We start from the raw sequence: 26680 nt of genomic DNA on the forward strand, positions 1-26680 counted from the left end.
TGTGAAGAAAAACGTTTCTTACAAAGATGGCTTCACGCCGACAATAAGCAGTACTTGAAGGGCGATCCTCCTGTGCAGGTTCCACTGCTCAACAGCGATGGCCACCAGCAGCCCACCAATAAAGAGCATGTTGGAGTCTTTCAGGTACTGGATACAAACCTGGATAAGGAAAGAAAAAGAAGAGTACCAAAATCAAAATCCATGTTAAACTAATGACAAGAAATCTCTTGTTAAAATGTGACTACACTATATGGATTGGAAATACCTCCCCTGACTCCATGATGCCCATCATAGGAAATAGAATAACAGGCAGCAGGGCGGTCACAGCAAGAGGGATACACTCTGTACACCAGTACAGCGCCATGAGGATTATTACAAAGCCACATTTTGCCTCCTGTAATGACAGACAAGGACTGTGTTGTTTAACATGCTTAATACACAGTATATTTTACACATAAACAGTCTTATGCACGTAAGACATGTACAAGTGATGGCTACTGAAAGAGAAACACAAGCTAAAGCCTATAAGGGAACAACAACATATCATAAACGTCTTAACCTTGGCTAACCTTTAGATCAGTTAGCATGGTTAACCATTCTCTGATGACTGTAGTAACCAGTGCGGTAAATTCTTTTTTAACTAGACTCGGGCACATGGATGCTTAGTGTTGAAATTCTGCAGATCAAACATATGCTACCGGTCATAAAAAAAAATTACATAACACATTTCTTAGTCACACAAAGTAAACTGGTGCTCTTGTCTGTAAGGCAAACCAAACATCAACGTAACTGCTGCTGGATTCATTTCTTTTTCAAAAATGACAATAGCCATGTATTTTCCTTACTTACCACTTTATATTTCATAATAACTCCCTGTGTTTAATCACTTCATCAATTCAGTTATATTGGTATTGTCTATTATCATTTGTTATTTGCGCCTGCATGTTGGATTATTATCATGCTGTACTAACAGCAAACAGCTTTATGCTCATCTCCTATCAAATGGGCACTTCATGCCTACATCAAAAATACATATTTTTCCTCTTTTTAGTGAGATAGTTTTGGTGTGAGATGCCGAGTGCTGAAGATACTGACTGTAGAGATGTCTGTCTCCTCTCAAATATAATGGAACTAAATGGTACTCGGCTTGTGGTGCAAAAAAAACAAAAACAAAAAACTCAATAGCAATGTCTCTTTCAAAAAAGCATGACTTGGTCACTGAAGATAATCCAAAGACACTGTTGTGAGCAGTTTCATGTAGGAACTAAAGTCCTTCTACCAAACTAGATAAAAAGCTTGTGCTGGTCTTGATGTAAACATTAACAGCATTCTCCTCAGCTGGGCCGTAACATTGCGGTGCTCAGTGGTGCGGGTGGAGCAAGCAGTAGATGGATGCTGTTACAACCACACGCACCACAAGCTGAGCACCATCTACTTCTCTTATATTGGAGAGATGGCAGACATCTCCATAGCCAATATCTCCAACACTCTGCTGACCGCACCAACACAATCTAGATTGATATATAGCTCTACAAGTAAGAGGATAGAGTATGTATTGTTTATTTCTAGATGAACTGTCCCTTTAAAATGTACATGAATTGTGCCAAGATGAAAAGGAATAGAGATTTTAATATTTGAGCCACTGAACATGATCCCACTTTAATTCATCATAGTCAAAGATTACACAGTACAACGGGTCACCGATGGAGGACTTTCCTGGACACGCTGCAACTAAGAAGACGATGTAAAGCAACAAATGTCCCTGGGAACTGGGGCCTTTGATCCTTGTTGATTGTCCTTTTCATTTTATTGCAGTGGTTTCACAAAATTTGGCTACAGCTTCGGATACAGTACCATTAGGGCTCTTCCTCTCCCTTTCTCAAATATACTTTTTGGATTTAAGAATTTAATTTGAAAAAAAAGACAGGATTTAAAATAGATTCTCTTTTGATTGAAAAGACCGAGTATAATCATTTTCTGAGCAAAATTTGACTTATACAACCTCCCCAGTAAATTGCATGTTAGTATGTATCAGAAAAAACAGTATAATGTAGTGCTCTAATACATCAGCTGCTGATGTTTGTTTAATGAGTCTCTGCTCTTCTCTCTCCAGTCTCTTCAAAGGTAAAATGACATTTTCAATCACTTTCAATACTACGGTCACAGGCAGCAGAATCAGCACGTATTTGCCTCATTAACAGCAAAACAAATCTTCAAATAACACCCCTATCCAATATCATCCTCTACCACTGAGACAATCTCTACACACTTCCCCTATGTATCATGCAATGTCAGTTTTACAACAGGGTTTTATTACATCTAAGGTCAGGACACTGTGGCCTTTGCACTGCTTACTCCCACTAATCAAAAGTGCTCCTGGATTTTAAACTAAGAAACATTACTGTTGCAGCTGAGTATAAATTTTAAAAAAAGGAGTAAAAACAATGCTGCGGTTAAGTTGAGGCTATGTTTAGACACAAAGAAATGTGGTTACGGTTAGTGAACGATCATGTTTCTGCTTAAAATATCCAGTTTTGGTGCCACAATCATGGCTAGAAATGGTGCTGATGTCTTGCTAAAACAAATCTGACTTTCAGGTAACTTATATATATATATATATATATATATATATATATATATATATATTGTTGTTGACCCCTGTCCATGCCCGTACCCTGCTTCAACTTCTGTGCCTGATTCCAGCTTGCTTCACCAAACTGGGGGTGTGCTGACTGCCATCTGCTGTGTATTACACTGTCTATGGATGAGCAACCTATACAACCTCACTTCAAACCTTCTGTACTAACCCTTTTTTCAATAAATATTGTACAGCTTTGGACTATAGACATCATGCAGTTAGACAGGCCATCCCTATTCAGCATGTCTGAAGTGTAAACTATGTCCGCAGATATGTCACATGTCAGAAAAACACTTGTACATATATTCACGTTCTTACCGGGGTCGGGATGATCAGGGGCAGAGGCAGAAGTAAAAGAGGTGTCAGGACTATTACAATGTAATTCCTATACCTCCACATCCATGTAAGAAACCCAGCCATGATCCAACCAGTGTGATGGACATCCAAAAGAAGAGAGAGGAAAATAATTAGTGTCACCCGTATACTATCTAAGAGACAGTTCCCGGTATATATAACAGTATATACAGTATATAACCCTGAAAAAAGATTAAAAATTAACTTTATAGAGAGGGTCGCACATGTACAGGGAGTGTTTCCATGTGTTTGGAAGGGGCTAGATAAGGTAAGCATCCAGGACCAATAATCTTCAGGAAAAGCTCATATTTTTGATTTTGACTGTAAGATGCAGCAGCTGCTTTGTCATCAGGTGTAAAAAAAAATTTTAAAAATGTTGATTATTAGCACCATTTCTCACCTTTGGGCACTTGATATAGCAGTGCAGAGAATGATGCTTAATCACTGTTTGTGAAAATGAGTGAAACGGCATGTTAACCCCAAAATAAGGCAAATAAAAATCACTCCTGACTATGTCTGAAACAAACTACAAAGTGTTGTCAATGTCTTGTAGAAGGAGAGGGCAATTTGTAAAAACAGTTCTATTAGATAACAGGCTTAATGGCCTTGTAAGCGTGTCGTGTAGGCGTTACTTAGAAGAAACAATGTGATTCCGATGAAAAGCCAGAGGCTGACATGCAGACAAACCAGATCATCCTCCAAGTGTGTGTTTGTGCGTGTTTGTGTTTGTGTGTGTGTGTGTGTGCGTGTGTGCGTGTGTGTGTGTGTGTGTGTGTGTGTGTGTGTGTGTGTGTGTGTGTGTGATAAAAAGGTTAAATGGGTTTAACTGGAGCTTGTAATGACTGACTGTTAAAAGAAACCCTGAGTTGGTTTTAAATTCAGGTCAAAGTTCGTGACAGTTTCAGCACAGGAACAATTACTTTCAGGGTTAGGGGTTAGGGTTAACAAACAAACAAACAAACAAGTAAACTATTTGCAATTTCACCATTTGTAATTTAAATTTTGACTTTTATTTGTAAAAAAAAATCCTCTTAAGAGACAAAGAGAAAAAAAGGGGAAAAAAGAGTTTGGTGGGCTAACCAAAACAGTTATAGGAAATTATTTTAAAGACAATTTCATAACTATTTTTTTTAAATGTGTAAATGTGACTAAACAAATAAAAGAGTGTATTTACTTGGTTGTAATTGTGGGTTATGATAAATAAACCCTGCTTGAGCAAAGTGTTTAGTTTAACGGTTGGTATGGTTCAAAGGATTAGAAAGTTTAATATAAATACGGAACAAGACGTTCATCTATAAACAAAGACATAAAAATGATCCGTGACAACATTTTCTGATGGATCATTTGGATCATTTTCTTATTTACACTCCTGGAGACTTAACGTTTGTCATTTTGTGACCTCGGATTTAGGTCTCTATTTGCTCTTAGAATGGTTTTATGTTGAGTTTTTTTCATTATTTTTTGTAAATTATAGTTCAAGCAACGCATAAAAAGGTTAATCATAAAAGGTAAAACAATACGCTCTTAAGCCTGTAAATAGAATATTTCCGAAATATGTGCAGCTTATACAGTTAAGGGCAAAAAGATATATAGTACATTATAGTGTTTCCTCAATTATCCACATTTAGACATTTTCACATTTAGATATCAGAAGAATAAAAAAGAAAATTGGAGGGCAGCACCTGTGTCATTTGTATTATGGGGCACCATAATGTGTAGAGCGACAAAGTCCGGGTGGGAGGGTCAAATAAACTCCTCCAAACTTTCACCCAGGAGCCCCCCATTCATGTCCAATGTGAAACCAAAGGTTATTTTAATAACGACATAGTGCGCTAGTATGTGTAGTATATTGTGCTTATGACGTATGTTCCATTTGAATGCAGCAGTTAAATCAGACTCTTCTCGTGGTAAAATCGACTCCGTTTGAACACGTCACTATAATCCAAACCATGATGTGTCATCCTAAACCTAATCACATGCTTGCACTGCCTAAACTTGAGAAGTTCACCTGAAAATGTTTTTTTCTCACATTCTACTCTTATTTTAAAAAGCAAGTAGGCATGTAACAAGCAGCAACTGTGCATTTCATGAATGAGCAGAAGTTCATTTTGAAAAGAGGCGTTGTCATGCATGTAACAAGCATAAATCAACGCCCCATCCCTGAACGTCCAAAATAGACACAGGAGGGTTGTCTTGCCCATTATATTTTGACATGACAGGCCACTGACTAAGTGTTGGAGCAGAATGTGTTTCATAAATAGCTCATTTAAAGGGAAAAAAACCCAAAACACTTGCAGAATGTTGTATTTTCATCCGGCTAAGTAGGGAATGCCCCATAATGACAGAATCATGATTTATGGGGATTATGCTGCTTTCCCTTAAGTGCCTTGCACGCCACTGACCACCGGTCAGAGGGATCCTGAATCAGCATCAAACCACATTCTAAACCATAAAACAGCGTTGACTTCAAAAATATCTCAGTTTTTAACAACAGAAACTGGGGGATTGAGCAATTAACTGATTTATGTAAAAGTCGACAGTATACCTGTGAAGGTGATGGCAGTATCTTTGCAGTTTCCCAGCCCTTCCTCTGAAAGCGTCACAGTATGAAGCCGTTCATCGTCGTTACTCTCACCTATGGAGCAGAGAGAAAAATTAAAGTGGTCTTTATTGTCATCAAAATTTGCCATCATTTAAAAAAATATCTATTAAATTTCCAGTGTAGAACCTTCATCATCTATATATACTATACAAAGAAGAGACCTTATGCTTATACTCTTCATATAAAGATTAAAACATGCTTTTTCAGTCCTCAAAGCCTTTTTAAAATTCTCATTCGGTAGTATATTGAACATCCATATGACCTTTTTGTATTTTTATGAAGTGTGCAAGATAAAATAAGTTTATCATCAACCAGAACTAAAAATTACAATGACAATGTGTTTTGGTTGATGTCTAATTATTTCTCTGGTGCATCAACTTAAAATATCATACATGTCGTCCCATGCAAGCAAATAAAACTACTTTTTATAGGACAGATGTGTTTTCTGCACAGACTCTCATATCAGTGTAGATTCTTTGATCAATGCTAAAAAATAATAATTTATCTACCAACTGGAGAATTAGCACATGCAAAAAAAACATCAAACCACAGCTTATGACTCAAAGACTGAACTCATGCCAATAATCATAAGATACTGCTGTCATTAGTGCTGTTGAAGGGCGTATTCTAATTCTAGTTCTCCTGGTTTTAGTTAAGAGTCATTGTATTCTGCAAAAGAAAAAATGAGCCGGAGTTAATTGTTGTTGTTTGTCATCTGCTAAAAATGGCTTACACCTAAATAATTTAAAATAACTGGTTTGCTAAGTACCTCTAAATACATTTGCAAACGTGGCTTGTTCAAACGTGTCTTATCTGCTGCCATCTTGTTCTTTGTCTTATCATGTTAGTCATCTGCTATTCCTGCTCTTCATCACATGATAATGATGACATATTGCAGAAAAGAGAAGAAATAATTAGGCACACCAACAGACTTTTTATGAAGTAAAGACTATTAAAACTTAAATATTTCATTAAGTTACACACTTATTGTCAACTTCAGGGCAAAAGCAGAGTATTAACAAAACATTTACCAAAGGTGTTTTTTTTTCCATTTCAATGATCAAAGATGAAAATTTCAATTGAAGCACAAGTAAGCACATAACATATTAAAGCTTGATTTAATGATTTAAAGGGCTGCATAAATACTGTCCAGAAAATGTATAAAGAAAATAAATAGACTTTATGAAGCTGTCAAGTAGGATTTGTCCCCTTGTCTAAGGTCACTTACTGTGTATGATTCTTGATACTTTTCTTTTTCAGAAGTTACTGTGAATATTGTTTAAGTAACTAAATTACAGACCATCTATGTCTTTTGTTTATTTATTTATTGAGAAAAGGGCAGGCAAAATAACATTTTTTATCTTCTCCCTGCTCCTTTTTTGATCATGGAATGTGTATTATAGTGGTTTCTGTTGTGAATGTGATTGTTGCGCATTACTTTGAAAGAACCAAAAAAAATTTAAACAAAATGATGAGCATATTTATAAAGTTACGGTATATATGGTGTATTATTCTAGATATTTCTAGGGTGCCTTAAGCAATTATAAATGTACTTTTACCTCTACTGTTGTGTACACAATTAAGGCCTTAAAAGCACCTCTATTGATCAAGTCATAAATTAACTCCAGGGAAATTTTTTTTATATATTATATATATATATATATATATATATATATATATATATATATATATATATATATATATATATATATATATATCCAAAATTTGAGAGAGATAGCTAACATCTATTGAGAGCATTAAAAAAGTCTCAGATGTATGACTTAAACCTGTAAAAAAATGTGAGCAAAAACGTGTTGCATTTGCATATTTGTTGAGTATGGAATAAATTTAACACCTTACAACAGAGATGTTCAATGTGCTTAGCCCAGAGACACATTTTTGCAAAATGACAGAAAGCCAGGGGCCAGTCGCAGCAGCCCTGTCCTCGGATTTTATAAAGGACATATTAGATATGATATGAATGATTTGACTGTGGTAAATGATAAAATATGCATCCATTATTTCTACAAGGCTTGTTAGTTGTGTCTAAACAGAGGCAGAGAGATAAGAAGACACACACACACACACACACACACACACACACACACACACACACACAGATGAAGATGCCCAAGCAAGCTCCATGTGATTAGAAATAAGCAAAGCATGAGAATCGCTGCTGAGGAATACAGAAAAATGGGCTTCTGCTGTGAACAACATAATAGCGGCTTTGCAGCATCAGCCCTGACCTCTGTTGAGGGTCATGGGGATCCTCCTATGGGACTTTTTTTTCATAAACAAGCTCTATTTGTATTCTTTTTATGTACTCCAGCACCTCATTCACAGTGAAAGTACACAAACATCCATTGTCAATCAATTTATTTTCATTGTGAATCATAAAATGACTGGGGAACCACCCGGCAACCTGTCACGAGCCAGATTTGGCCCACGGGCCTGAAGTTGAGCATCACTTCCTTATGACAACAAAAACAAAAGTAGTTCACGTCTTTATCCAGACGGTGGTGCTGAGTCAACGCTATATTGTGCCTCAGTATCGCTTCCTTTATGCTGCTGAGCTGGTAGATAAGTTACTTTTAACCTCGTTTGATTTCACCTCACAGAGACACCAGCAGACAGCAAACTAACGTTAGCATGCTAAGCTAGTTAGCAACACAGCTAACGTTACAGAGAGCAACTTAGTGTGCAACTTAATGCTTCGCTTGTGTTCAGATACTCTGAAAACAAAGTAAGAAACATTACCACAGTTAATGTTTACAGTGAAGTCGACATGGACGAGCCGGACACTGCGGCCATCCTCCCCGGCGATGTGCTGTCATCAACCGACGATGAAACCACCGGCCACAAACAGGAGACTGAAGTACCGACCACCCGCTCCGTACGACCGCCGTTTACATGCCCGCTGCCGGTGTCTGTGGAGCCGGTGTTGTTCCTGTCCATGTTTTCTCTGGCCCTGCAGGCGCCTTTGTCCACACAGTATCTGTGGGACCGCATCAGCGAGGACCTCGGTTACAACGGCTCCAAGAGGTCCGAGTGCAGCAACACCTCCGTGCCCCCCGACCCCCTTCAAACGGTAGTCCATGTCTTTAAATATTCAAAATACTCAATGTCAGCAAATCCCACATTTAAGTGCCTTACTCAAAGATCCCTCCATTGAAGTAGCTGCCCTGTTCACTCCCGTTTGTACAAGCTACTAAACATGCATGTTTTTGTTGCAAGGGAGCTAACAGACAAATCATACTATCTGCTCTGATGGCTGCAGGTGTTATTAGACATGCGCCAGGTGTGGATAATTCAAGGAGGGCCAAAAAACTTAGAATAAAGTTTCCTAATTTGCAGGAGCTGTAGAAAGATAATGCACATACATCGTGAGTGAAGTCTGCAGCAAAGTAATTATCATTATCAATGTCCGGAACACTGTATTCACATTAATTACCAATTACAAATATAGTTTACATGACAGTTTCCTATTGGGCAAAATTTCAAGTAATTTTTGTGTAACCTGTAATTTCTTCCCCAGATTTCTTTTTAAATAATTCAGGTTTCAAAGAGTTAAGGAACAGGGGCAAAATTATGTTTGTCTTATATAGTCCCAGGATAGGTGCCATAGTCACCCTTAAATCACCCCATAAGCTTAAGTTAAAACAAGAAATGTAAGAGTTGCATGCCAAGCAATAATAAAAATAGAATAAAAGTATTAACAGAAATGTGTACAATAAAAAATGACATGGTGCTACACTGACATTGCAGCACATAAGCATACAATACTTAGACAATAAGCAACACATGAAACACTGTGACTGTGGCACAGTAAAGGCAAGGCCACAACAAATTATTTTATTTTGAGATTATGGTAAAAGGATATGAGCAGGGGTTCATAAATGAGACAAGTCAGATAAAATACACAGAGCTGGGACTTGAATTTGATCACTGAGACACATTTATGAATTTGTGCAGGCTAATTTATCAGCCAATCAAGCTTTCTTTTGGATCTTATTGTTATCTCAACAATTGTTTATATCATATAAGTAAAGATTACTGCAGTGGGAGAGAAAAATGAGCATGAGAAAATGGTCAAAATGCTATTTCTTTAATTGAGCTCAGTTGTGTCTAGGAGATACAGGCTGGACAAAGAAGAGATCTTGATATGATTTTTTTTCTCTGGGAGTGAACCATAAATGCAGGTACATTTAGAAGCATTTTTTAAGCAAAATGTGGCTCATTAAATGTAGAGATTCAGAATCAGCTGTGCTCTAAAATGCAGGTGCATAGGGAAAAAAAACTGCAAGAACAGCTTTTTTGAGCAGTTAAGAAGAACAGCAGTCACAAGTTGTAACTAAGCGACCAGGAAATGATCAACATGCACATTTTGAACTGCTTCACTGGTGCCTTTCAAAAGGGAACCAATAGTAGTTAAGTTTAGTTTAGTAGCTGGTTACATAGATGATCAGCAGTTTTAAGCCCTGTTTTCCCAGGCCCCGATGATTGTCATACACATTTAGTTGGACCAAATTACACTTATGAGGCAAAACAAATGTGATTATGTATAGGATGGCAGACCTAACAAATTGAGAATCTTAAACTCATGTTTAACAATTAATATTGTTTATCACAGGAGGTGGAAACCATGACAGCCCACTGGAACCTGTACATAAGTCTTGGGGGCTTTTCTGTGGGCCTGCTTGTGGTGCCTCTCCTCGGCTCATGGAGTGACCTCGCAGGTCGCAGACGTGTCCTTATCCTGCCTAACCTAGGCCTGGCCCTCCAAGCAGTGGTTTACCTGGTGGTGATGTACCTGAAGCTGCCTGTGGTCTACTTTCTGGTGGGCAGGCTGCTTAGTGGCCTCTCGGGTGATTTCAACGCCATCCTGGCTGGCTGCTTTGCATATGTGGCTGATATCAGCGACAGAAAGTCCCGCACCTTCAGGGTGGCAGTTTTGGAGGCTTGTCTGGGACTTTCAGGGATGTTAGCAAGCATCATCGGAGGGCAGTGGAGGCGGGCAAAAGGGTAAGACGTTTTGGCATGGTCATAAGTGTTACTCACACCATAGTACTTTGCTCAAGATCAAAATCTTTGCAGATGCAGAATGGCTTAAAGACGCTGGAAATCAAAACATGTCATTACTTTTAATAAATGGGTGGAGCAGCTGTTTAGAATGACATCACATTACATATAGATTTTCAGGGAAAGAAGGTGTGTTTAAGAAGGTTTTGGGATCTTTTTGACTGTAAGGCTGGCTAAAATTAATGGGATCAACTCGACTAATCCCATTTAATATTCTTTGATAAAACAATAGATGTATTAAGAAACACTTATCTACTTTCATTTTATTATTAATATTTTTTTTCTATGGTGTGTCATGGTGGCTTAAGTTTTTTGTCTAGTTTCTTAATATTTATATGACACAAGTTCTCCTAAAATTTGTTATTCTGGACAACAAGCGGGGTCAGGATTCCTTTGTCTGAGTTAGTGTAAGTGGAAAAAATGCATAAGGTGTGTCATAAAATGAATACTCTATGATGTTGAAAAATTAACTCTTTGTATGAAGTAAACATTAAAGAAAAGCGTAAGATAAATGGAGCCATCTTTACCAGAATGATTTAACGTGAGCTATATATGACTCCAAAAGTAAAAGTCACATAACTGGAGCCCTGGGTTTCCCCCAGATTTTTTTATGTGTCTTCTTTGACTTAGGCCATCTCTATTTTGTTTGAGTTTAATGTTTGCAGTGCAGCAAAGTTAAATTAAAATAAGTATTTTTTTGTCACAAAAAAATCTAAATCATTGCTATCTGAATATGTAATCATTACCATTGAATTTTTGTGCCTGTATTTAGGTACATCGATCCATTCTGGCTGGTCCTGGTCACCAACTTGGCTTCGGCTCTGTACGCTTACCTGTTTGTCCGTGAATCTGTCCTGCCAGACCCCAGTGCAAAGCTCCTCAGCTGTCGCCACCATAAAGCTGTCTGGCACCTCTTCTCAACAGGAGGCAGTAGTAGTGAGGCGGGCGGGAGACTTCACATATGCAAACTGTGGCTTTACACGCTGTGCTTCTTTCTGGTGGTGACTGTACACTTTGGCACCAGGGAGTTGTATGTGTTGTACGAGCTGAGCTCGCCGCTGTGCTGGGGGCCGGAGCTCATTGGCTATGGATCAGCAGCTCAGCACCTAGCCTACCTCAGCAGTCTGCTGGGGCTGAAGCTCATGCAGCGCTGCCTGGAGGACTCCTGGGTGGCTCTTGTGGGTCTGGCCTCCAATATCATTGGGTTGGTGGTCTTTTCTGTAGCTGACACCACACAGCTCATGTTCACAGGTGAGAGAAAGTGAGTTAGTGATCTTCAGATGTTTTGTTAACGATTTATACAGATGTTTTAAATTATGTGTATTTTTCTCTCAAAAAGATTTCTACTCACAAAGAAAAGGGAAGTTAGGAAATGTTAGTGAGATAATTTCAAGGTTACTCCACAATTAGGCACACAAATAAGCATTATCAAGCTTATTCAGTCTTTATAAGGCATCAAGAAATATGGCCAACTGAAATCCTTTCCTGGGATAATATCTTGCAGTAAAATAGCTGAGTATATCCAAAAATCATTATCCTTATTTATTTGTGCTTTCTCAGCACAAGTGTTGAAGACATGCACATTTTTTCACACCACATTTTCAGGCAGATGTTGTCATTATACAGCTCAGCAGGTGACAGACTGAACAGACCTTGTGTGAAGAGGCAACCTTGGGTACCAGGCAGTAAAACTCAGCTCTGCTTGTAGCCTGTGGGGAATAATTAACACAATGCACGAAAATTTAACCATGTAAAGCAGTGAGGATTTCAGAGATTGTAAAGTAGTTGTACATTTATGTATGGGGCATTTATAACAGAGCACATATATACACATGCAGATATAAATGCAGAAACATTATTTAAGGTATTGGCAATGGTTACAATGTTTCACAATGTATATTATATCTCTTGAGCTGATATGTCACCTCACCAAATTGTTCATTTGTCTGTCACCAGGTTACGGCCTGTGTTTCCTCTTCATGGCTGCGACACCAGTGATCAGGTCAAAGCTGTCCAAGCTCGTGGGGCCATCAGAACAAGGTCAGTCACAGAATGTGCAAATACTACTTGTGAAAAAAAACAGGTTGTTTTATACACAGCAGTGATTTCGAAATGTGATATTGCGGCAAAAAGACATTGTTTTCTTGTCCTTGTGTAAATGTACCAGATGATGAGGACACATCTGGATGGGAGTTAGCTCAGTGTGTCAGCTGTGTAGTGAACTTTAATTGTCATAATTAGATCAGAGTTATAATGCTACAGTGCACTTTAATTTGAAGCACATGTCCTTTTGTCATGAGGGACTGCTTGTGTCCTGCGTGTTGTATACATAGTTGTGTGTTTGTACTTCCCGCCAGGTGCCCTGTTTGCCACTGTTGCCTGTGTGGAGACTTTGTGTTTTCTGGTGGGAAGTGGTGTCTTTAACTCCGTCTACCCAGCAACACTGCACTTTATGAAGGGTTTCCCCTTCCTTCTCGCTGCCATCATCCTCTTCATCCCTTCTGGAATAATTGGGTGAGTTTGCTCCTGCCTCACTGGCCTAATTCACTTTTCTAGTTACAAAAGACATTGCCAAAAAGCACATTACAAAAAAAAAAAACATTCTTAGATGAGCAGAATAAATAGCCGTGTTTCCACCACATACCTTCGGTATAGTACACTTAGAACTGGTAACTAATCCAAACCGAGCTAAGCCCTACATCCGTCTTCTCGCATCATCATCACAATTTTACAAATAAAATACAAATCAAAAACCAAACTAAAACAAACCAGGATAATACCGAAGACCTCTGGTGAAGACAGGAGCAACAACGGTGGAAACAACGATGGAAACAACGATGGAAACAACGGTGGAAACAACGGTGGAAACGACTGTGGAAACGATGGTGGAAACTACAGGGACGACAACCGGGCAGGATAACAGCAGGGAAATCTCAGCAGGGACAACAGAAATGGTAACAGCTGCAGGGATAACAGACAAACTGACAAAGAACAAAAGGGAACATGCAAGAACATATATATATATACACAGAAGGCACTAATCAAGACAACAACACACAGCCGGGGTAGGTGGGCACAGGGAGAAGGAGGGAAACAGGGATTGGCCAACAAATGAAGGTGAGGCAGGGAACACAAGGGTTGGAGCAAATGAGACTAAAACAGAACAGGTGTGCCGGCGAGACTAACATGGACAAACAAGACTGATACAAGACAAGTGAAATTAAACAGGGAAACATTAGGGAGGGAAAACACACAAATGCAGGGAGTAAAACCAGGCATGACACAAGAGGAGTGAAAGTACAAAATAAAAAAGGAAACATAATATAAGAAACAAGAAAAACACCAACAAAAAATGCAAAGTCTACAATATACTCAAACCTCAAATCATGATAGTCTTCCACCATAGACAGTTCCTAAAATGTTGTTAGGGTTGTCACCAGATAGTAATAACCGTGTCACTGCTCCATGCAGCTCTTGCTGTATTTCTTCATTGGTGATGTAGAGGAACATCTGCACCTCGTTGATTGTCCACAGGGTTGCGCGCCAACATTTTGAGAACAAAAAAGAACAGGCTGAAGTGTCCAGAGTTTGTCACAATCTGTAGTGCATTGAGTCCTTGTCAAGCAACTGTGACAATTCTGTCTTAACCAATCAACAGACGGAAGTGTATCTAGCTCCACCTTTTTAGTATCACATCAGTGTGCTAGGTACCTCAACAGAGGTGTAATGAATAAAACGGGACCGAATGAAACAGTTATATTGGTACCACCCACAACTTTTGACAATGGCAATGCAAATATAACCTGTTCTAATGTGTGACGAACTGAACTGAACTGGACTTCTTGGGGGGAAACAAGGCTAATTATTCACCATTTGTCATTCTAGGACCCTGCAATGTTTGGACTACAGAAGAGACCACAGAGACTCCACAGCAGCCTGACCTGAAGAGAGGCAGAGAGCTTAAGTGTGTCCTGATGTCCGTCTATGAGGTGGCAGCTCTGACACAGAGACATCATCTGTGTCCTTCTGTGATGCAGAGAGATTTTTATCTGAACAGTGACGGAGCAGCTCGCTAACTCAGCGATGGGATTCTTTTAATCCAGCTAAAGTGATGGAGAGCAAAAGAGGAAGGATCAACCTCCTGACTGATATGACAGTAAAACCTTCCCTGTATTAATAATGAGAAAGTGTAGACTGGTAAAAAAACAAACCACAGTCTTCTGATGTTTTATCACAGCATTCATACAAATGGTGTTGTGAAACGAGATTCAAAGCATGCTTTCATTTGCGATTTGATGTATTTTCATACAGCGTAATGAAAGCCAAAGAACGTTCCTTACATTTCCATTTTAAATGTATTCATTTCAAAAACTCTAACGGCACACTACAGGGTTATTGTAGTAACTAGAAGACAAAAACTCCTCAGATGTTTCAAAACATATCAAGCAGGGGTGCACATGCTTCACAGAGGGTCAGAAAGGGAGGTGGCAGATAATAGCCCAGTGTTTATTTGAGTCGAAGTGTTTTAGATCTACAGATATCATTCATTGAGATCATTTAACCATGAATTTTTATTCTATATGAGTTTTTTGCTGAGACAGGAGATTTGTTTGATAATGAACCATCCAAATCCAATTAATTATTTGGAACAAATGAAAATTGGGAACCTATGTGAGGTAAATTGGTATAAACAAGATCAATCTGTTTTCAGCCACCACACTTCAAGTGGTGGAAAGTAATTGAGTGTTTGTCTACATTTCACAGGCAAATATATTACCTTTCACGTCTTACATAATTTACTACTTATATTATGGCTTTTTTATAGGTTAAGATAAGACTTGCTCAATGCCCAGGGGGGAATTCACAAGCTACTCAACAGCACATAAAGTACAGTATTTAAAATGTGCCCCACCTTTGCCAGCATGAGGGCAGAATGAATAAACACAATTTTGTCATTTATTATAATCCAGTAATATGATTTAAGTACTTTTACTTTGGGTGTCTTAGGTATATTTTGGATGTCAAGGCTTTGTAGTTTTACTAAATTTTAAATACAGGATTTTTACTTTAACAAGGTATTTTTACACTGTGGTATTGCTACTTTTAAAGGAACAGTGTGTAAGATAAAGGGGAATTTAGTGGCTTCTAGAATTCTACAGCGTCAATTGTTCAGGTTTTTACCAGGAGCTGAATCACCTGCAGAGGTCTCTTTCTGTCCAAAACAAACAGAAAACTGATTAAAATACTAAGTAAAGCATTTTTACATAACAAATCAATGTCTTTCTTAAGGTGTTTCGCAGAAAGGCACCTCACCCAACACCCACTGTGTGCTTAACTTTTTTTCTCAAAAAACTTCAAATCCAGAGATTCGTAAGTTTTTTACTAGGAGATGAAATATTCGCACAGGTCTCTTCCTCTCCAAAAGAAATGCTAATATCACATTAAAAAAATTTTTTTTTTCGACGCTGCGCCTCACAGAGGGGGTGCTAACTATGGTGGTCAATGGAAAAACAAGAATGGCCCTGTCTAGAGCCACTGTTTGGTTTGTCTGCTTTGAGCTAGTGTAGAAACATGGCAGACCATATCTCTGTTCCATATGAAGAAATAAACGGCTCATTCTTAACTAATGCAAAACACAACTCTTAGTTTCAAGTCATTATAAAGTAAAGAAAACAAACTCATTATATCACATTTCTGCCAGTAAATCCATCTAAATCCTACGCAGACTGGACCTTTAAGCAAAAGATCTAAGTACTTTTCCTACTGCTGTCTGTTTGCAGATTTGAGTGTACTGTCAGTAATGTTAAGGGTTATCCTAAATCTGTCAGTGGAAAGTCTCAGTAGAACCCTGAACAGTGAAGTCCTGTTATTCATGATATCACACTATGCAGAGAGATCACTTGTGCCAAAATGTCCAAACGCAACTATCAGTAATGCACAGCAGAGGGAGTGAAACTGCAGCTGCAGCCAAGGATTACTGAGTTGCACCTCGACCCTCCTCTATATAACAAACTCCCTGAAGAGTCCCCCTCCCACCACCACAAACAACACTGGATAGTCCCAGAGCACAAACCCACAGCCAGCATTAACACAAGGGTCAGGACCTGGATGTACAGTGAGGGAACAAGAGCTGCAGAATCAGCTTTAAAATGCACAAAGGGAAGTTTAGAGGCCAAGTGAAGTATTTATCAGCTAATGTGAATTGATCAGCATGAAGATTTTTTTCTCAAAGCCAATCATCAGACATATTTTGTAACAAAACCAACCTGCAAAACTGTCTGCTTTTGATTGTAAATCAGTTGTGCAATATTTGTAAGTGGCAATTTTATTTATTGGAATAAAACTTGATCATTTTGTGAAAAGAAATTGATGGTTAAATTTGTTTCTGTTTACATTTCACATGCAATTAAGGCAAGTTCGAATTAAGGATTGCAAAAACATTTAATTTTTCCCCATTTTTCAAATAAAGGGATCTAATTATGTTTGTTTCACACTCAGAACATTTAAAAAACATGATAATAAAACTGAGGTCCTGGTACTATTTAAAAAATGTATCAATCAGACAGAGCATATTTAATGATATACTTTGCAGGAACTTAATTACTGGTTGTAAACATGCTCAGTGGAAAAAGTGAATGTAAAAGCCAACCCCAGATTCACTCTCGTTTGGTGTTTCACCTCACTATATTTGCATTTTTCAGCAAATGTGTCTCTTGGATGCCGTCTGCTTATGGTCTATCCTTTTATTAGGCCACACCTCACCTGAGCGCTGTGAGTGTAAATATCCATGAAAGTCCCAAACACAGAAATTAAGAAACTACAGACAGACAGAGGGCAGAAAAATTCACCACCACACACTTCTAGTGTGTCATAAGTGATGACTGAGAGGGATTACTTTTGTAGTAGTCTTTACATTGTATTTTAAGTAAAATCATGCATAGTATATATTTAATAAATGCTATGAGGTAAATAATATTGAGGCGAGAGCAAATACAAGCCCTGCAGAACAGTGGCTGCAGTCAGTCTATAGTAATGTACACTTCTATAAAACAATATGTGACCAAAACATATTGATGACAGCATTGTTTAATTTGCAATACTTAAATATTTTATTGCATATTATTACAAAGCTATTTTTTAAAATGTGTTATTTATACAGGTGCAGATGTGATCTGTCTCCTGTTTTATATGTTTTATAAGTATTAGTGTATCTCTTCTATATTGCTGGATTTCTTTTTGTTGCTATTTTATACACCAAGGGAACATTGAAAGGGGACAAGTAATTACTTGTCAGACTTAGCACTTTGGTCAATGAAGCCTCATGTCAACAATATTAAATGATAGTTTAATGTATCACACAATGTAATGTTACTCTACAGGACACAGATGGAATCAATTTCAAGGAGTCATCGGTGCATTTCACACTTCTGTAAGTTCATATACGTCAATTCAAAGTTAATTACACAGAAGGAAGGACACGGTTAATACTACATGGCCTGTACACTCTGTTAATCTGTATTTGGTTAAATTTGGGGTGCAGTTATAGCATGTAGCTCGTTTATTTCTGTACAATATGTCATGTCTCCAGTTTGGATTATGCTACCATAGATACTTTCTGCACCAAAAATTCAGTGCATCTGTTTTAACTGTTTCTTTTCAATCACAAATTAAACATAAAAACACAAATGTTAAAAAGAAATCAGAGACCTGCTTAAGAATATACAGCACGAGTTAAATAAAAACTGATTACTATAACATTTGTGATTAGTGGATGTTTAAGACATTGCTATTGATGATTTTGCTGGGGTGCCATTGATGGCTGATCTATCACAGTTATTTTCCTGAGAGACAGAAGGCATATACTGTACCTGATTACACATGTACAGCAGAATGAGGGTACTATCATTAAAGGCTTACACTTAAATATATACAATCTGAAATCCCCTTTTAATTTCCATTCATTGTTTGCAGTACATTAGGTCTATATATATTAGGTCTTTGTGTGAGCTTGTAAGCTTAACACGATCAAATTCACTTCACATGCATTTGGGCAGAGCGGGGAAAGCTGCCGGCCTGTTCACTGTAGGCCATGTAGAATTTGGCATCATTTAAAGTTATTATAGCTGAGATCAAACTGTTAATGACAGTTTATTTCTTTTTCTGCGTTTTGGAGGCGTCCGCGCTATCGATTTGGTCTTGGTGTCCTTTCAGAAAGCGAAGGATCTTCTCGATCGTGGCCTCCTGATATTCATGGGACCATCTGCGTCAAGAAAAGGCAACAGGCACTTAAGGATGTGCATTAAAGGCAAATCAGTTGTGTCTAACGGATGTTTTACAGATCTGCTAAACACAGATCCAAAACAATAAAAAGCCAACCTGTGTAGTCATGAAATATTTATTAAAGAACGAGGAGAGTCTTTAAAATATTAATGTTAGCATGAAACTGTTAAATTGGCCGTTAAATCTGTTAAAATGGGATTTCCCCTCCTGATTTAAGTATGTACATCACACAGCCATGTGGTCAGCAACGTGAAACTGTGCTGTCCCAGTTACACAGATGTGACAGCCAATAACCATGTGGTTTTTCACAGTAAAGCTTTGGTTTATTTGAGTTTTAACTGCATACAGTTACTCACTTGATGCCATTGAAGTTGAGAATTGCTCTCATGTCTTCCGGCAGGGACATGGGGTCAGGCCACTGGAAGTTATCTGTGACAGGAACTATGTTCTTCTTACCAGCCAAGGCTGTGACTATCTCCTGAAAAATGAATGAGAGTTCCTTTAAATCTACAAAATACTATAAGGTTCAAACATGTAAAAGCACAAATGTAAAACTTTTCTTTGTTTTAGCTACATTATGCGTGTGAAATGTAACTTCAGCTGACAGCTAAGACAGGGAGAATGAATGCAACAGGACTATGATTCTGCAAGCAGCCATTATATCAATATAAATGTAGAATATCTTGATCAGACTTTAAGTGCAGCTTTTTTATGGCATGTGGCAGCGAGCTGCCACTATCTCTCTAAAATTCAGACCAAACTCAGATCAAATGGTAAAACTCACAAGTGCTGATAAATGAGCTGAAAATATGTTACCGTGCTCCCTGATTCTCACCTAAAATGTTTTAATAAACACATTTTAGCAAACTGTTAAACTGTAATACGAGATTGTTTGTTTTTTTCATTGCCAATTTTCATTGTGGCAAAATAGTGTAAATTCCACCCCCGTGAAATTACATGTTTCACTACCAAAATTTAGTTCATGCAGAAGCAGTGCTGATCATTCGAGGGATGTTATACCCCAGAAAAAGAGTTTTTTTGGCTTCATGCGCAACTGATGAATGCTTCGTAGTCATCGTCAACGCAGACAAGTGCACATTATGCCAACCACTAGTGGGAGCATTTATTGGTTTGGTGCAGTACAGTTCATTTTGGAAGATGTATGTTTTCTATCTCTTGAGCAAAAGTGAAAGCCAAAGCCATTTCCTCTGTGTTCTCTGATTATGTAGCACCAATTTCAAAAGTACTTGTGCGTTTCTGCTGCACAGACAGCCTAGTGTTATGAAAAGACCACCTTTCAAGCAGTGAAATACTTCTTTAAGCAAACATTTTAAATATAACTAGAGCAAACACTTCAACATCGAGTCCCTTCACATGCAAAAAACAGAAAATCTCTGACCTTATGCACCCAATCCTTCATGTCAGCATCACCCATGCACTTGTCGAGCGCATTGGCGGACAGGACTAGGATGAAGTTGCGTGCTCGCTGTACGCTTTGGATCAGTTTGTCCTGAAATTTACCAGCCTCCAGCTTTTCCACATCTATGAAGACGCTGTATCCTCGAACCTGCAGGTGCACCTTCAGGAGGCTTCAGACAGGGGAGGAGATGAGAAAGTATGAAAATTTGGAAAAAGCTGTAATTCAACCATTTTTCTCTTAATTTTACACTTTCCCTATTTCACTTCTGACCTGGCCAACTGGGAGCCGGTGGTCCGCCGGTAACTGATGAACACGTCGGGCCCTGCAGGCTGGGCGTCAGTGTGGCACGGTTTAAAGGGCCTTCGGGTAGCAGAGAGTATCTTGGCTCTGTGGACTCCGTTGTCTATGTAGCAGTCCTGCTGGAGCTGCAGATCCGTCAGGCTCTGGACGTTGTTGCGATCCACTCCTGATTGGACCAGGCCATAGGTGTACTGACGGAAACGAGGGTCTACATCAACTAACCAGTCAGCAATGTTGTTTGGGTCACATGTTGAGTAGTTGGCGTAAGTCTTCAATACACGCAAGTCTCTCAAAAACCTGCAGGATGAGACGGATTAAAGGTCCAGTGGTGGAATGAAGCCAAGTACATTTACTCAAGTATTGTATCCAAGTATTCATTTAAGTTGCTTGTACCTTACTTGAGTATCTTGTTTTCAAGCCACTTTATACTTTTACTCTACTATACTTCAGAGGGAAATATTGTACTTTTCACTTCACTGCATTTGTCTGACACCTGCAGTTCCTTACAGAGTAAGATTTTAGCATGAAAACATAAGAAGAGTTTCTAAAATATTATGTTTTGTTATAAACTAAATTACCAAACAGTTAAAACAAGTACAGCTGCAACGATTAGTGAAGTGAATAAGCTGATACACAGAAAATTAATTCACAACCATTCTGATAAACATTTGAGTTTTTTTCTTTAAAAAAAAAAAGTTTTAGAGAGTTTTTTGGTCTATCTATGTGTGTGTGTTTTTGGGGTGTATTTCTCCTTTTTAAATAATTTTGAGTTTGGGGTGTTTTTTCTATTTCCATTTTTTTTTATATAATTTTGAGATTTTTATGTATTGGATACTTCTACTCAGGGCCGGCCCTACCCAATTTGGTGCCCTAGGCACCCTAAACCTAACCCGCACCTCCGCACCCAATAACGACACATCACGCGCCAGTGGGCATAGAAAATTATTATTTTTTCATTATTTTCCCTCGACGCCAAGGGGGACTGGCAGCGTGGTGGCGCCCTTCCAGCAGATGGCGCCCTAGGCGACCACCTATATCACCTATGCCAAGAGTTGGCCCTGCTTCTACTTTAAATTTGCTTTAAATACTCTAAGCAGATTTTCTTAATCCGTACTTTTACTTGAGTAACATTTTCAGTGCAGGACTTGTATTGTAACAGGGTGGTATTAGTACTTTTATTTAAGTAAAGGATCCTAATACTTGTTGTTCCACTGCAGAGGTGTTTGTGAGATGGGTGTTGCATTGCTCCTGTGTTAAAGGTTTGAACCACTTGCCTCTTGCGAGTGAGTCCTGCAGTCATGCCCAGATCAGAGCTAAGTTCCTGGTCTGTGATATTCAGCAGGAGGTCTCCATCCACCTGCAGCTCCTGTACAGTAAGATTGTCAGAAACAAATGACATGTTGTTTTAAAGTTGGATCTTTATGACTGTATTGATTAACAAAACTGTTAAACATACCTGGAATCGGTCACAAAAGGCACTAAAGCCAATCTGCTGCAGCCAGGTTTGCACCTCACAGGTTTTCCAGTTAGGCACACATGACAGGATACGTTTCGGCACTTCCTCCCCCATCATGCTCAGCGCCCGCTTGGCAAGAGAGCAGGCTGTGCCGTTACTAGAGTACATGACGATTCTTTTCAGGCTCTGCACTGCGCCAATCTCTTGGAATATCTTGAAAGAAGCACAAATTAAAACTCAGTCACAACAAAGCTACAATACTATAAGGCCGAAAATTTTGATCTTCATAAAAAGTAGACAGTGAATGTACCTTTGTGTTGCGCTGCCGAGACTTGATGCTGGTCTCAACACAAAGGTAAAAGGCTGCGATGCACTTTCCCTCCAGTCTTGTGCCATCCAGTAATGGCAAAAGATGCTGCAGATCGGCTGCCGTCTTACCCTGCATGCAGTCTGCACTGTCTAATAAACTGCGGGCAAAGTCATCCGGATCTAAAGATGCGATGAATGGCTCCACCAGCTCCAAGGTTCCAGATTTCACCACCTCTTTCTCAATTTCTTTGTTTGCAGCTAACACAGTCACAGCCAGACACGCGTGGAAACGAATAAGTTCGTCCTCTTTTGAAAAGGCCAGCGGGAAAAGCCACTCGGCTGCCTGTTTCTCAATCATCCATCGCTGGCAGCGGTGGCCTCCATACATGGCACAGTTTGCTAGTGCCACAGCGCAGTGGCGCAGCACAGTGGGGTCTGTACCTCGACACCAGAAGAGGAGGGCATCCAGGGCACCGTTAGAGATGAGGTGGACAGACGTCTCCTCGGTGTGTTTGAACATGTGCTCCAGGATCCCAGAGACACTGCGAGCCAGTTGTGCATCTTCCTGATGTCGAGTCAGGTTGAGGATGACACCCAGACCCATACGGGCAACATAATCTCTGCCAACAGAAGTTTGTAAATATGACAAAACTTGACTTATAAAATCAGATAGATAGACAGACTGCCATTCGGAAGTGAACAGTAAACAGATCATCCCTAAACAAATGAGACAAAAACATGTGTTTGCCAACACCAAAGGTATTGATTAACTTTGGCTGGAATGACAATGGAGGTAAATTTTGCCAGGTTTACACCAAATTACTTTTCAAGCAAGAAACAAAGTGGGTAGACAGCAAACATTGAGGGGAAAGTGGGGAGGTGCAAGAACATGAACGAGTCTTGATTCTATTATTTTGTGGAGTAGGAGAAACCAGAGGTGTTGTGGACTGAACAAGAGTTGGTTTCTGATTCAGCATGTGTCTGATCCACCAACTTGTACTCATTTTAGTGAGAAATTATATTTTTTAAAATGGTTCGCCTCTATTTCCCACAGTATCCTTCCATAAATAGTGCAGTTACCCAGTGGAGACTGGTAGTGAGTTTAGGTGACAACATTCAAAATGTTAAATTTCTATGTGTTTTTGTGGACACATAAAGAAATGTAATATTTGTTAAAGGGAGTTGTAGTAGTCGTAGTATTTTCCACCAGGAGCAGGATAATAAATTATCTCAAAAGAAATTTACACTAAACAAAAGTTTAAAGGCAACTTTTGTTTTTTGTTCCCATTTTTCACAGGTTTAACTCACTTGCCATTGTGAGGCCAGTCAGATGTGCTGCCAAACTAATTTGGAGATCTCCTATGGCTGTAAAATAATCATTCAGTTCAAAGGCAACAGCTCTGGTCGACATTTCTGCATTCAGCGTGCCACTTGTCAGCTCCCTTAAAACTTAGGACATCTGTAGCATTGTGTTGTGTGATCAAACTGCATGTTTTAAGCTGCCTCTTATTGTGACCATCCCCAGGCACACCTGTGCAATAATCATGTTTAATCAGCATGTTGATATGCCACACCTGTCAAGTGGATGGATTACCTTGGAAAAGGAGAAGTGCTCGCTTACACTGATTTTAAAAAATTTAAAAAATGTCACAGAAAGTCTTATATCTTCAATAACAACCTGTGAAAAATGGAAGCAAAAACACAAGTGCTGCATTTAAATTTATGTTCAATATAGTTGTAGTGTTGCAAATAATGACCCTGTAAGATGTCCAGTCTTTGAACTCACAGGTGGTTCCAGCTCTACATAATTAAAAGTAAAATAATGACAGGAAAATAAAATAAACGTCACCCCAGCCACTCCCCTTCTGATAAATAAAGAGCAGCCCCTACTTTATAAGCTCATAGGTTATATTGATAAGTTATTTCTGTATTTTTGTCATGAGATCATATGGTAGAAACACCTTTGAGTTTAATGCATTGTATGATATTGTTAACTGATTGTGTTGTTTTGTTCATCCCTGTGCAAAAAACAGGCTGCAATGCGGTGCAGTTTATTAAGTAAGGCCTCAAAAACTACATGAGAATAAGAAACACAATCTGAACAGAAACTGAACATTAAAATCTTCAAAAGAGGTACTTATTTGTTTATTGCAGATCTGCTGTATTAGACTGCATCATGCTGTGTAAAGTGTCATTTGTCACATTGTTACCTGTTCTCAGAAATCAGTATCTGCTCCAGCAGTTTTGCAGACTCATAGGTGATCTCCACAGCAGGTGTCTGTTGCAGCTGCAGCAGCAGCTCCAGGCCTCCATCGAGCCGGATCCTGTTGCAGATCTCCTCGGCCACCTGACGGCCTACAGTGGGCAAAACCCAGGCCTCCTCCACCAGCTGGTAGAGCTCCGCGATGGCCCTGCGGGTCTCGTCTGAATCGGAGGTCTCCTTGGCTGACTTCAGCCTCCTGATGGCGCAGCGCAGGGCGGGGAGGGAGCTGTCCAGAACCGCCTGGACGTCCGCACTGATCCCCGGAGAAACTGCTCTAGGGTCGGGGCTGGAGCCGCTCCTACCTCTCTGAAGCCGGCTGACATACTCCGGGACTGTGAGTCTGTCTGAGCTGAACATGATGGAGAAATGTCGGTAGAGCCTCCACAGGAAGAGAGTCAGAGACAAGAGCATCTACCAGCAGAAACACTGTGGATGCTGTTTGTTTACAAAGGCCTCAGTGATGTCCAGCCTCCGAGAGATGCGCCCTGCAAGGCCTCAGTTGTAAATCACAGTTGTAAATCTTAATAGACAGCTTTCACCGAATTGCATCACCTCTCTCTCGATGTCATCCCTGGCAGTAAGCCTGTAAACACTCACATAAGCAGATCCTGAGCAGGTGACAGTATGTCTCCGCACAGCTAACAGCTGCTGCTTTGTGTCTTCTATCCCACCGACCAACAGATGACTTAATGCCCTCACACAATCTGTTTGCAGAAGTGTCCTTAAAGAGGCAAAATCTCTGCACACAGGACCTCAAACTGAAAGAGCAAGGAGCAAATCCTTGTTTTCCAGAGAAGAAAAAAGACTATTGTTGTCTGTGTTTTGCAGACAAAGAAGATTTGTTCGTCTCATACAGTTTTTTCCTCCCACCTGATCTGACGCACTGTAGCGGCTCCTCTCCGTGCAGAAATACAAAATATGATACCGCTATTTAAAAGGAGCCTCCTGACCAATCGCATCCTTCGGGCAGCATCCGCAGGCAGTCGGTATCTTCAGGGGTCTGCACCGCCCACCGGCTGCAGATACTGCCGGCCGGGGGTGAACAGGAAGGGAAGCGCCCCCTCCTCCTCCCTCTATCACCAGCCGGTCAGAGCGCATCACTTACAGGCCCTCTGCTGGAGGAAGAGCAGAACAACCTCTGAGACACAGTGTCATTGTGGTTCAAAAGAGTAAAAAGCTCAGTAGGTGAATATTGCAGAACATAAAAGCAGACCCATTTACTCTGAGGTTAACTCTTTGAAATCTGAGCAAATTGATTGGATTTCTAACTAAACAAGAAATGGCCCAAAAGTTTGCCTGATAAAATGAAATTAGTAAATAAGGTACAAGAAAATGATCTGAAAATGACGTAAAAAGGAAAAGTAAAACCCTAAAAGAGACAAGGAAATGGCTTTAATTAATTGGCATAAATGAAATAACATAAAATGTGCATTTTTTTCTGTAACATCATTTTAATATATATTACAAAAATGATAAATAAATACTTCTGGACATTTGTCTCTATTTTTTTATACTACCTTACAGTCTCTCCACAGCTAATTTTCAAGTTATTTTCTTGTCACTGTATACTTTTTTTTTTTAATTTGCCAGACACATGGGCTACTAAAAAGACTAGGGGAAAATGTCCTGAAAACAATATTTATAATTACTAAAAATCTATATTTAAAATTAGACTATGGCATAGAAAATAGAGTACATTTAAAAGAAAATGATCATTTCAAGTACATTTTTGAGTCAATTTCTTGTTTGTTTTTGTTTTTTACTTTTTTTGCTCATTTTCAGGTAATATTCTTGCATAACTTTAGAATAATTTATTCTAAATTTTGGGATATGTTGTGAAGTTAATAAATACCTTCTCCTCATGATTTTTAAATTAATCAAACCAATTTGCCAAGATTTTAAAGGGTTAAAGGAATACTTCACCCATAAAAGTATAATTTGTATATGTTTGTGTTATCAGTTTGTCATACTGTATG

General features: G+C 39.1%; 3 protein-coding genes across 6 annotated transcripts in view; 1 reads left to right on the plus strand and 2 right to left on the minus strand.

Moving 5' to 3' along the window:
* Nucleotides 1–8492, minus strand: part of LOC121943257 (solute carrier family 13 member 2-like) — a 14866-nt gene extending 6374 nt beyond the window's left edge. For 2 of the 4 annotated variants that reach the window (XM_088078890.1, XM_042486743.2), the window contains exons 1-3: nt 2957–3737; nt 266–394; nt 23–159 (exon numbers count right to left, since the gene is read on the minus strand). In XM_088078890.1, coding sequence (XP_087935016.1) covers nt 23–159; nt 266–394; nt 2957–3268 — 578 coding nt within the window. In that variant the 5' untranslated portion in view covers nt 3269–3737. Of the gene's footprint in view, nt 1–22; nt 160–265; nt 395–2956; nt 3738–5537; nt 5628–8354 lie in introns of those variants that run through there. The other 2 variants (XM_042486745.2, XM_042486744.2) reach the window with 2 other exon arrangements.
* On the plus strand, nt 8383–17042 carry slc46a1 (solute carrier family 46 member 1). The gene is made up of 6 exons (XM_042487406.2): nt 8383–8685; nt 10228–10619; nt 11449–11927; nt 12633–12716; nt 13034–13190; nt 14562–17042. Exons 1-6 carry the CDS (start codon nt 8383–8385, stop codon nt 14614–14616), a joined length of 1470 nt encoding a protein of 489 aa, XP_042343340.1. The 3' UTR covers nt 14617–17042.
* Nucleotides 17043–17805: 763 nt separating this feature from the next.
* sarm1 (sterile alpha and TIR motif containing 1) lies at nt 17806–26054 on the minus strand. Its single transcript, XM_042487379.2, has 8 exons — nt 24652–26054; nt 22443–23061; nt 22133–22345; nt 21951–22042; nt 20647–20973; nt 20356–20545; nt 19313–19434; nt 17806–18936 (listed from the first exon to the last, which is right to left on the minus strand). Exons 1-8 carry the CDS (start codon nt 25113–25115, stop codon nt 18825–18827), a joined length of 2139 nt encoding a protein of 712 aa, XP_042343313.2. The 5' UTR covers nt 25116–26054; the 3' UTR covers nt 17806–18824.
* Nucleotides 26055–26680: the final 626 nt, after the last annotated feature.

This window comes from Plectropomus leopardus, chromosome 6 (assembly GCF_026936395.1).
Source record: "Plectropomus leopardus strain MGB_pleo_1.0 chromosome 6, ASM2693639v1, whole genome shotgun sequence".
Lineage (NCBI taxonomy): Eukaryota > Metazoa > Chordata > Actinopteri > Perciformes > Serranidae > Plectropomus > Plectropomus leopardus.